Source organism: Mustelus asterias, unplaced genomic scaffold (genome assembly GCF_964213995.1).
Source record: "Mustelus asterias unplaced genomic scaffold, sMusAst1.hap1.1 HAP1_SCAFFOLD_350, whole genome shotgun sequence".
Classification (NCBI taxonomy): domain Eukaryota; kingdom Metazoa; phylum Chordata; class Chondrichthyes; order Carcharhiniformes; family Triakidae; genus Mustelus; species Mustelus asterias.
Window position 1 is genome coordinate 236,589 of NW_027590309.1, and position 12,566 is coordinate 249,154.

At 47.5% G+C, this 12,566-nt stretch overlaps 1 protein-coding gene across 3 annotated transcripts in view; it reads right to left on the reverse strand.

Moving 5' to 3' along the window:
* LOC144486467 (X-ray repair cross-complementing protein 6-like) overlaps positions 1-12,566 on the reverse strand; it is a 70,358-nt gene that overhangs the window by 35,721 nt on the left and 22,071 nt on the right. For all 3 annotated transcript variants that reach the window (XM_078204505.1, XM_078204504.1, XM_078204506.1), the window contains exons 2-4: positions 6,896-7,003; positions 4,172-4,269; positions 276-385 (exon numbers count right to left, since the gene is read on the reverse strand). In XM_078204505.1, coding sequence (XP_078060631.1) covers positions 276-385; positions 4,172-4,269; positions 6,896-7,003 — 316 coding nt within the window. The remainder of the gene's footprint in view (positions 1-275; positions 386-4,171; positions 4,270-6,895; positions 7,004-12,566) is intronic.

Sequence of the window (12,566 nt, forward strand, 5' to 3'; positions counted from 1 at the left end):
ACTGTGTGTGTGTCTCTCAGAGATGTGAGGGAGAGACAGGTTTTATAGGACCATTAGAGTATCAGGCATAGGAACAGAAGGAGGCCATTCAGCCCATCGAGTCTGTTCCACCATTCAATGAGATCATGACTGATCTGATGTGATAATCCTCAACTCCACTTTCCCGCCTTATCCCCAAGACCCTCGATTCCCTGACTGATTAAAAATCTGTCTACCTCAGCCCTGAACATACTTAACGACTGTCACCTACAGCACTGTCACTGGTCTCCTCTTACCTGAATAGTCATGTCGAATGCTGAAGTGGCCTCACCATTCATTTCAAACATGGCCTCCGAAGCATCAATGAGGAAGACTAAGCTGTCCCTGCCTGCGTATCGAACGTCCTCTGAAACATAAATCAACACGTCACAACCTTAACTGATAGAAAAGAGCGGCCGGTGACAAAACTGAGTAATCGCAGGTTGTGATCATTCTCCAACCACTACACGCTTCTTTGTATTAGGAGGGATTTATGGTGTTTGTAACAGCTGGGCATTTCTGTGAGTGGATGTAATACATTCTCTTTTGTAAAAAAAAATCGATAGCTGTGGCTCAACACCTTCTAACCGCTAGAACCGCAGTGACATCACTCAGAGAAGGCCCCGGAAAGACTGCAGGGGTTGGGGGGGAGGGTGTCACCCTGGTTTGATTTGATTTATTGTCACGTGGATTAGTATACAGTGAAAAGTATAGTTTCTTGCACGCTATATAGACAAAATATACCATTCATAGAGAAGGAAAGGAGAGAGTGCAGAATGTAGTGTTAGTCAGAGCTCGGGTGAAGAGAAATATCAACTTAATGCGAGGTAGGTCCATTCAAAAGTCTGATGGTAGCAGGGGTGCACGGTGGCACAGTGATTAGCACTGCTGCCTCACAGCGCCAGGGACCCGGGTTCAATTCCCGGCTTGGGTGAAAGTCTGTGTGGAGTCTGCACATTTTCCCCGTGTCTGCGTGGGTTTCCTCCCACAGTCCAATGATGTGCGGGTTAGGTTGATTGGCTATACTAAATTGTCCCTTAGTGTCAGGGGGATTAGCAGGGTAAATATGTGGGGTTACGGGGATAGGGCCTGGGTGGGATAGTTGGCGGTGCGGGCTCGATGGGCCAAATGGCCTCCTCCTGCACTGTAGGATTCTATGATCCTAAGAAACTGTTTTTGAGTCGGTTGGTACTATGATCTCAGACTTTTGCATCTTTTTCCCGATGGGAGAAGGTGGAAGAGAGAATGTCCGGGGTGCGTGGGGTCCTTAATTATGCTGGCTGCTTTGCCAAGGCAGCGGGAAGTGTAGACAGAGTCAATGGATGGGAGGCTGGTTTGTGTGATGGATTGGGCTACCTTCACGACCTTTTGTAGTTCCTTGCGGTTTTGGGCAGAGCAGGAGCCCATACCAAGCTGTGATACAACCAGAAAGGATGCTTTCTATCTGCGGACATACGACTCTCACCAACACCTACAGATGCATCATCGAAAGCATTCTTCCAGTTGTATTTCCTTAGTCTCCTCAGAAAATAGAGGCGTTGGTGGGTTTCTTAATGATAGCGTTTTACTCATCTAATAAAATCAAATAACTGGGGATGCTGGAAATCTGAAATAAAAATGGAAAATGCTGGAAAAAATCAGCAGGTCTGGCAGTGTCTGTGGAGAGAGAAAGGACTCAGATCTTTCTGAAGTTGTGGCTGAGTCACATGGGAGGAATACCTTCACTGTGCCACCTGTCATGAAGCTGGAAATGTGTTTGCAAAAATTGAATTAAGAAAGACTTGGAAGTACTGTGAACTGTCAGGGAGATAGTGTTAAACTTGAAGAGGACAAAGACGGGGCTGATGGAATGGACAAGTATCAGATTAAATGTAATGCTGAGAAACGCAAAATGATTCGGCACGGTAGCACAGTGGTTAGCACTGCTGCTTCACAGCTCCAGGGACCTGGGTTCGATTCCCGGCTTGGGTCACTATCTGTGTGGAGTTTGCACATTCTCCTCGTGTCTGCGTGGGTTTCCTCCGGGTGCTCCGGTTTCCTCCCATAGTCCAAAGATGTGCGGGTTAGGTTGATTGGCCATGCTAAAAATTGCCCTTAGTGTCCTGAGATGCGTAGGTTAGAGGGAGTAGTGGGTAAATATGTAGGGATGTGGGGGTAGGGCCTGGGTGGGATTGTGGTCGGTGCAGACTCGATGGGCCGAATAGCCTCTTTCTGATTCATTTTGGTAGGAAGAATGCATAGGACACAATATAAAATAAAACAAACAATTCTAAAGTGGGTGCTGGAGCAGAGAGACCTGGGTGTATATGTGCACAAATCACTGAAGGTGGCAGGACAAGTTGAGAAAGTGGATAAAAAGGCACATGGGATCTTGGTCTTTATAAATAACAGCACAGAGTACAACAGCAAGGGAGTGAAAATGAATTTTTACAAAACACTGGTCCAGCATCAACTGGAGTATTGCGTCCAATTCTGGAGATTGCAATTTAGGAAAGATATGACGGCTTCAGAAAAGGTCCAGGTGGTTCCAGGGATGAGGGACTTCAGTTATGTGGATAGATTGGAGAAGTTGGAACTGTTTTCCTTGGAAAAGTTCAAAATCACGAGGGATCTGGACAGAGTCAAGAGGGAGAAACTGTTCCCATTGGTGGAAGGATCAAGAACCAGAGGACCAATGCACCTAACCAGCACATCTTTCCGGAGGAAACTGGAGCACCTGGAGGAAACCCACACAGACACGGGGAGAATGTGCAGACTCCGCACAGTCACCCAAGCCGAGAGTCAAACACGGATCCCTGGCGCTGTGAAGCAGTAGTGCTAACCACTGTGCCACCCTATATAACATCTGGGTGAAGCACTGGCGAGGCTATGGTTTCAGGTCAGGATTAGAATTATCAAAACGTGCGCAGTGTGTTGTACTTAAACATAATAAATAGGAACAGGAATGCTCCACCATTCAATGAGATCAAGGCTGATTTGATTGTGGCCTTAACTCCACTTCCCTGCCTGTTTCTCTCTCCTATCAAAAACCCGTCTCATCAGCCTCGAATGTTCTTATTATCTAGAGGTGTACAGCATGTTAGAATCGTAGAATCCTACAGTGCAGAAGGAGGCCATTTGGCCCATCAGGTCAAAGGTAGGGTTCTGAAGACTGTGGAGGAACAGAGAGATCTTGGGGTCCATATCCACAGATCTCTGAAGGTTGCCACTCAAGTGGATAGAGCTGTGAAGAAGGCCTATAGTGTGTTAGCGTTTATTAACAGGGGGTTGGAGTTTAAGAGCCGTGGGGTTATGCTGCAACTGTACAGGACCTTGGTGAGACCACATTTGGAATATTGTGTGCAGTTCTGATCACCTCACTATAAGAAGGATGTGGAAGCGCTGGAAAGAGTGCAAAGGAGATTTACCAGGATGCTGCCTGGTTTGGGGGGTAGGTCTTATGAGGAAAGGTTGAGGGATCTAGGGTTGTTCTCTCTGGAGCGGAGGAGGTTGAGGGGAGACTTAATAGAGGTTTATAAAATGATGAAGGGGATAGATAGAGTGAACGTTCAAAGACTATTTCCTCGGGTGGATGGAACTATTACAAGGGGGCATAACGATAGGGTTCATGGTGGGAGATATAGGAAGGATGTCCGAGGTAGGTTCTTTACGCAGAGAGTGGTTGGGGTGTGGAATGGACTGCCTGCAGTGATAGTGGAGTCAGACACTTTAGGAACATTTAAACAGTTATTGGATAGGCACATGGAGCACACCAGGATGATAGGGAGTGGGATAGCTTGATCTTGGTTTCAGATAAAGCTCGGCACAACATCGTGGGCTGAAGGGCCTGTTCTGTGCTGTACTGTTCTATGTTCTATCAAGTCTGCTCTGACCACAATCCCACCAGGCCCTATCCCCATGCATTTACCCTAGCTAGCCCCCCTGACACTGAGGTGCAATTTAGCATGGACAATACATCTAACTCGCACATCTTTGGACTGTGGGAGGAAACCAGAGGACCCAGAGGAAACCTACACAGACACGGGGGGAATGTGCAAACTCTACACAGTGACCAAAGCCGGGAATTGAACCCGGGTCCCTGGCGCTGTGAGGCAGCAGTGCTAACCACTGTGCCACCGTGCCGTTGTAAACCTCGGGTTCACATTTGACCTACCTTCGTTTTCCTCTGCCTCCTCTGGATCCTCCTCATCTTTATTCCGAAAGTGTGACTGCCAATCCGCCATATCTGCTGTGGAGGAAGTGCCAACTCCCCTGTCAGGTAGAAGTACAAGGGACAACATTAACCAAAGGAGACATTCCTGGATCATGGGATTAGCCCAGAGAAGTGACAGAGACAAGGTGGCAGAATAATTCAGTCACTTTGGACTCAAACAGATTTAAAAACAAAACAGTGCCTTGATTGGTTTCACTTCCTCAAGGGCATACAGCTCTCTCAATCGGAGCTAGTGTAGACCATTCGGCCCCTCAAGCCTGTCCTGCCATTCAATAAGATCATGACTAATCATCTACCTCAACTCCACCTCCCTGCATTATCCCCATCTCCTTTGGCACCCAAAGTCCTATTGATTTCTGCCTGGACTATGCTCATCGAGTGAGCATCCACAGTCCACAGTGGGGTGGAGCGTTCTAAAGGGAGACATATGGCTCCCAGCCTCATCCAGTGCTGGCCTCACTGTGGTTGATTAATTTTCTCCAGGCAAAGGGTATTAACAGATTCAAGGTAGGTGACCCAGATCAGTCATGAATTAGCTGAATGATGGAACAGACTCGAGGGACCGAATGGCCTCCTCCTAGGTGGAAAGTGAGACTTGGTGTTGGGAAATGTGCCCAATATAAGTCTCTTTTAAATTACACATCTGGATTTTAAATGTTTGGAATGATATACAACAGAGAAGAGCAATGGGAGAAGAAATATAAGTTAGTATTAAAGCAGCAGTTATTGAAATGTGTTCCCCTGGAGGGAGCTGTCCCTTTAAGAGGAGAATATGGCACTTTAAGAGTGCAGCAAGAAGTCTCACAACACCAGGTTAAAGTCCAACAGGTTTATTTGGTAGCAAAAGCCACTAGCTTTCGGAGCGCTGCTCCTGCATCAGGTGAGTGGGAGTTCTGTTCACAAACAGGGCATATAAAGACACAAACTCAATTTACAAAATAATGGTTGGAATGCGAGTCTTTACAGGTAATCAAGTCTCAAAGATACAGACAATGTGAGTGGAGGGAGGATTAAGCACAGGTTAAAGAGATGTATATTGTCTCCAGACAGGACAGTTAGTGAGATTTTGCAAGCACAGGCAAGTCGTGGATTACAGATAGTGTGACATGAACCCAAGATCCTGGTTGAGGCCGTCCTCATGTGTGCGGAACTTGGCTATCAGTCTCTGCTCAGAGACTCTGCGCTGTCGCATGTCGTGAAGGCTGCCTTGGAGAACGCTTACTCGAAGATCAGAGGCCGAATGCCCGTGACTGCTGAAGTGTTCCCCAACAGGAAGAGAACACTCTTGCCTGGTGATTGTCGAGCGGTGTTCATTCATCTGTTGTCGTAGCGTCTGCATGGTCTCCCCAATGTACCATGTCTCGGGGCATCCTTTCCTGCAGTGTATGGAGGTAGACAACGTTGGTCGAGTTGCAAGTGTATTTACCGTGTACCTGGTGGATGGTGCTCTCACGTGAGATGATGGCATCCATGTCGATGATCCGGCACGTCTTGCAGAGGTTGCTGTGGCAGGGTTGTGTGGTGCCGTGGTCACTGTTCTCCTGAAGGCTGGGTAGTTTGCTGCGGACAATGGTCTGTTTGTGGTTGTGCGGTTGTTTGAAGGCAAGAAGTAGGGGTGTGGGGATGGCCTTGGTGAGATGTTTGTCTTCATCAATGACATGTTGAAGGCTCTGGAGAAGATGTCATAGCTTCTCCGCTCCGGGGAAGTACTGGACGATGAAGGGTACTTTGTCTGCCGTGTCTCGTGTTTGTCTTCTGAGGAGGTTGGTGCGATTTTTCGCTGTGGCGCGTTGGAACTATCGATCGATGAGTCGAGCGCCATATCCTGTTCTTATGAGGGCATCTTTCAGCGTCTGGAGGTGTCTGTTGCGATCCTCCTCATCTGAGCAGATCCTGTGTATACGGAGGGCTTGTCCATAGGGGATGGCTTCGTTAACGTGTTTAGGGTGGAAGCTGGAGAAGTGGAGCATCGTGAGGTTATCTGTGGGCTTGCGGTACAGTGAGGTGCTGAGGTGACCATCCTTGATGGAGATGCGTATGTCCAAGAATGCAACCGATTCTGGAGAGTAGTCCATGGTGAGTCTGATGGTGGGATGGAACTTGTTGATGTCATCATATAGTTGTTTCAGTGATTGTTCACCATGAGTCTAAAGGAAGAAAATGTCATCGATGTATCTAGTGTATAGCATCAGTTGAAGGTCCTGTGCGGTGAAGAGGTCCACTTCACCAGGCAAGAGTGTTCTCTTCCTGTTGGGGAACACTTCAGCGGTCACGGGCATTCAGCCTCTGATCTTCGGGTAAGCGCTCTCCAAGGTGGTCTTCACGACAACGCAGAGTCGCTGAGCAGAGAGTGATCGCCATGTTCCACACACATGCGGACGGCCTCAACCGGGATCTTGGGTTCATGTCACACTACCTGTAACCCCCATGACTTGCAAAATCTCACTAACTGTCCTGTCTGGAGACAATACACATCTCTTTAACCTGTGCTTAACGCTCTCTCCACTCACAATGTCTGTACCTTTAAGATTACCATTATTCTGTAAATTGAGTTTGAGTCTTTATGTGCCCTGTTTCTGAGGAGATCTCCCACTCACCTGACGAAGGAGCAGCGCTCCGAAAGCTAGTGGCTTTTACTACCAAATGGCCGCATTATGAACTCACCTTCCTTGGACATCAAGTCCTGGGGTGGGACTCGAACCCGGAGCTTCTGGATCAGAGGCAGGGACACCAACCCACTGTGCCACAGGATCTCGTACATTTGATGTAATTCTATATAATAGAACAAGAAGTTGTTGATGATGAACTGTTTTTAAGCACGTACAGAACCAGGGAGGAAGGTGGAAGGAACAAATAGAAGTTGTATTGGAAAGAAGAGATTTTTTGGATATTCCTTAATGGCAGAAATCCGGAGAGTGAGCAGGGACAGAGACACTTGTGGGTTCGTGTGCATCTTTCAAGGTGGCTGGACAGATTGAGAGCGGTTCGCAAAGCATCTTGGGCTTCATTATTCGAGGCACTGAGGACAAAAGTAGGGAAGTTATGCTGAACCTGTATAAAGCTTGGGTTAAGCACCAATTAGAAGACTGCACTGAGTTCTGGTCGCTTTAGGAAGGGTGTGAGGGTCCTTGTGACAGTGAAGAGGGAGATTTATCAGAATGGTGCCAGGGATGGGGAGGATTTTAGCTACAGGGTTAGGTTGGAGAAGTTGGGGTTGTTCTCCTTGGAGTGAAGGAGATTGAGAGGAGATTTGCCAAGGGTGTACAAGGTTTAGATCAAGTGGACAAAGAAAAGCTATTGCCGTTAGCTGAGGGTACAAGGACTGAAGGAGACAGAGATGAGGTTTCGGGCAAGGTGTGCAGGGAGTAAAATGAGGAACGGGGTGAAATCAGATATAATGAAAGATTTCAAAAGGAAATTGGATGGGCACTTGGGGGAAGATAAACTTGTGGGGAGACGGGGATAGAGCGGGGGAGTGGGACTGACTGGATTGTTCGACAGAGAGCTGGCACTAACTCAATGGTCCCTTTCTGTGTCGTGACGATTCTAACTCGCTCAGTTACACACATCTACCCTCAGGAACCTCTGGCTCAGGGAGCAGTAAATAAAATCAGCCAGCAGTCTCTAACTAACAGCGAGAGTGTGTGTTGGGTATGCACAGGGCCAGACTGCGATACCTCTCACAGTCAAATTGCCTGGCAATACATGCTGGGCCCGATTCTACCATCGCGTTGCGCCCGTTTTCGCCTGTTGCGAAAACTTGGTAAAGTCAGGCGAGTAGCGCAAACCACGCCTGCCTTTGTGCCGGTTCCCCCTTTACCAAGGCCCGGCAATGGCCACGATTAGGACCGCCAGGGCAGGCATTACCCGGCTCGGGAGGGATGTGGTGGGGAGGGGCATTCTATCAGGTTTTTTTTACTGCGCAGGCGCAGTTGGAAGCACTGATCGGAGTTGCAGGGTTTCAGGCGCATTAAGCCCCACCCACAGACTTCTTCAGCGCAATTCGGAATCGCTGATATTTTTGCAGGCAGAGTGTGTATGGAGGCGCCTGAGAATGGGTCTAAAAGTCGGATCTGAAACACTCCCAGTTTCAAGTCCCCCCCGTCCAGCACTGAGAATCAAAATGGTAAAATAGGGCCCGCTGTCTGACCTCACTCATAAAAACCACACTTTCAGCAAGGAACCAATTGTTGCCAACACTTGTGACCGGAGCACAGGTCAGCACCTCTAAGAGGAGAGAAAGAGCATCGGTCTGTTGTCCTAAAATCTGTTTAATGTTTATTTATTAGTGTCACAAGCGTGCTTACATTAACACTGCAATGAAGTTACTGTGAAAATCCCCGAGTCGCCACACTCTGGCACCCGTTCGGGTACACTGAGGGAGAATTTAGCACGGCCAATGCACCGAAGCAGCACATCTTTCAGATGTGGGAGAAAACCAGAGCATCCAGAGGAAACCCACGCAGACACGGGGAGAACATGCAGACTCCACACAGACAGTCACCCAAGCCGAGAATCGAACTCGGGTCCCTGGCACTGTGAGGCAGCAGTGCTAACCACTGTGCCACCCGATTGAATATCTCAGTGGGGAAGAATGGTGGGTCATCAATATCTTTAGAACATCCTCACCTCGCTTCTCCCTGACCCAAGACAGGGTTGGAATAACACTGTCAGGTGTCTCTTTACACAACACCTTTCATAACATCAGGACACCCACCATCAGCAACGTACTTTTGAAGTGTCGCCACTATTATCATGTAAGGAAGACAGTCACTCATTTGGGCATGGCAAGATCCCACAAAACAGCCAGCAGATGACCAGGTTTTTGCGATGTTGGTTCAGGGCTTGGCTAGAAGTTCCCCGGATGACTCTTCCAAAGAGAATGCCACCTGAGAGGGCAGATACATGGCCTCCCTTTACTGTCTCGTCCAAGATGCAGCAGCTCCAATCTCGCCTTTTGCACCCAAGCCTCTGGAGTGGGACTGAAACCACAGCCGACCGAAATGGAGTTAAGAGTGTGAGCCCCCTGAAGCACCCCCAAATCGAGTGAGTGAGATTGCCCCTCCATTCCCCCCAGTCAGTACTCTGGGTATTTGAAACGGGGAAAGTTTCCCATTTCCCCAGCACCAATAATTGCAAGCTTACTGAGTGTTAATCACCACAGTTAGCAACTGCACTCAAAACTATCTGGAGCAGAATGAACAAATGGAAACAGGATTTAACGCAACAAAATGCACATTCTTAATTACACTGCAAAGGATTCCAGGAAATGGTACATGTGTTTATTGAGAATGAAAGACAAGCTGTATTGAAGCTGCCATTCAAATAAGATTAACACACTCCCAACCTCACCGTACCGTGGGTGGCACGGTGGCACAGTGGTTAGCACTGCTGCCTCATAGTTCCAGAGACCTGGGTTCAATTCTGGCCTTGGGTCACTGTCTGTGTGGAGTTTGTAGGTTCTCCCCATGTCGGCATGGGTTTCCTCCGGGTGCTCCGGTTTCCTCCCACAGCCCAAAGATGTGCGAGTAAGGTGGATTAAGCATGCTAAATTGCCCCTTAGTGTCAGGGGGATTAGCTAGGGTAAATACATGGGGTTACGGGGATAGGGCCTGGGTGGGATTGTTGTCAGTGCAGACTCGATGGGTTGAATGGCCGCCTTCTGCACTGTAGGGATTCTATGATTCAAAGTGGGTTAGAGAGAGATTATGTCAGAAATGGAGAGTTGTTTAAGTGAGCAAATATGTTAATACTTAAAAGGTCCTCTTTCTTTCTTCAGTTCCGCTGAAGCATTTTACTGTCAGGATTGTGTCTCCCCCCAGCTCCTGGCCTTGCAATTCCATCCTCAAACTAGCCTTGTCCGCCTCTGCCATCTCCTGGTATTCAGTTGCATTGCCACCCGCAGTCTCACTCTCGGCTCAACATAACTCCTGATTACTGAGGACCTCAGGCCGTCCCTACCAACCTCACAGCCAGGGAAGGCATGCTCACTGTTCTGAAACAGGGAGGAACGTGTCATGTGCACAGCAAGCTCCCATAAATGGCAATGAGATAAGCGAACCAACAATCTGTGACGCTGGTGGCGGGATAAGCGATGATCCATACCATCACTAATAGGATCTTTAAAATTATGAAAAGTTTTTGATAGTGGGAGAATGTTTCCTCTTGTTTATTTATTTCAGGAAGGGTGTAAATGCATTGGAAACAGTTCGGAGAATGTTTACTGGACTCATACCAGGAATGGGTGGGTGGTGTTTTGAGCAAGGTTTGGAGAGGTGAACCTTGTATCCGCTGGAGTTTCGAAGAATAAGAGGCGACTTGATTGAAACAGATAAGATCCTGAGGGGGTGTTGACAGGGTGGATGTGGAGAGGATGTTTCCATAAGACCATAAGACATAGGAGCGGAAGTAAGGCCATTCGGCCCATCGAGTCCACTCCACCATTCAATCATGGTTGATTTCAACTCCATTTACCCGCTCTCTCCCCATAGCCCTTAATTCCTCGAGAAATCAAGAATTTATCAATTTCTGTCTTGAAGACGCTCAACGTCTCGGCCTCCACAGACCTCTGTGGCAATGAATTCCACAGACCCACCACTCTCTGGCTGAAGAAATTTCTCCTCATCTCTGTTCTAAAGTGACTCCCTTTTATTCTAAGGCTGTGCCCCCGCGTCCTAGTCTCCCCTGTTAATGGAAACAACTTCCCTACGTCCATCCTATCTAAGCCGTTCATTATCTTGTAAGTTTCTATCAGATCTCCCCTCAACCTCCTAAACTCCAATGAATATAATCCCACGATCCTCAGACGTTCATCGTATGTCAGGCCTACCATTCCTGGGATCATCCGTGTGAATCTCCGCTGGACCCGCTCCAGTGCCAGTATGTCCTTCCTGAGGTGTGGGGCCCAAAATTGCTCACAGTACTCCAAATGGGGCCTAACCAGTGCTTTATAAAGCCTCAGAAGTACATCCCTGCTTTTGTATTCCAAGCCTCTTGAGATAAATGACAACATTACATTTGCTTTCTTAATTACGGACTCAACCTGCAAGTTTACCTTTAGAGAATCCTGGACTAGGACTCCCAAGTCCCTTTGCACTTTAGCATTATGAATTTTGTCACCGTTTAGAAAATAGTCCATGCCTCTATTCTTTTTTCCAAAGTGTACGACCTCGCACTTGCCCACGTTGAATTTCATCAGCCACTTCTTGGACCACTCTCCTAAACTGTCTAAATCTTTCTGCAGCCTCCCCACCTCCTCAATACTACCTGCCCCTCCACCTATCTTTGTATCATCGGCAAACTTGGCCAGAATGCTCCCAGTCCCGTCATCTAGATCGTTAATATATAAAGAGAACAGCTGTGGCCCCAACACTGAACCCTGCGGGACACCACTTGTCACCGGTTGCCATTCTGAGAAAGAACCTTTTATCCCAACTCTCTGCCTTCTGTCTGACAGCCAATCGTCAATCCATGTTAGTACCTTGCCTCGAATACCATGGGCCCTTATTTTACTCAGCAGTCTCCCGTGAGGCACCTTGTCAAAGGCCTTTTGGAAGTCAAGATAGATAACATCCATTGGCTCTCCTTGGTCTAACCTATTTGTTATCTCTTCAAAGAACTCTAACAGGTTTGTCAGGCACGACCTCCCCTTACTAAATCCATGCTGACTTGTCTTAATCCGACCCTGCACTTCCAAGAATTTAGAAATCTCATCCTTAACGATGGATTCTAGAATTTTGCCAACAACTGAGGTTAGGCTAATTGGCCTATAATTTTCCATCTTTTTTCTTGTTCCCTTCTTGAACAGTGGGGTTACAACAGCGATTTTCCAATCCTCTGGGACTTTCCCTGACTCCAGTGACTTTTGAAAGATCATAACTAACGCCTCCACTATTTCTTCAGCTATCTCCTTTAGAACTCTAGGATGTAGCCCATCTGGGCCCGGAGATTTATCAATTTTCAGACCTTTTAGTTTCTCTAGCACTTTCTCCTTTGTGATGGCAACCATATTCAACTCTGCCCCCTGACTTTCCTGAATTGTTGGGATATTACTCATGTCTTCTACTGTGAAGACTGACGCAAAGTACTTATTAAGTTCCTCAGCTATTTCCTTGTCTCCCATCACTAGATTACCAGCGTCATTTTGGAGCGGCCCAATGTCTACTTTTGCCTCCCGTTTGTTTTTAATGTATTTAAAGAAACTTTTACTATCATTCCTAATGTTACTGGCTAGCCTACCTTCATATTTGATCCTCTCCTTCCTTATTTCTCTCTTTGTTATCCTCTGTTTGTTTTTATAGCCTTCCCAATCTTCTGACTTCCCACTACTCTTTGC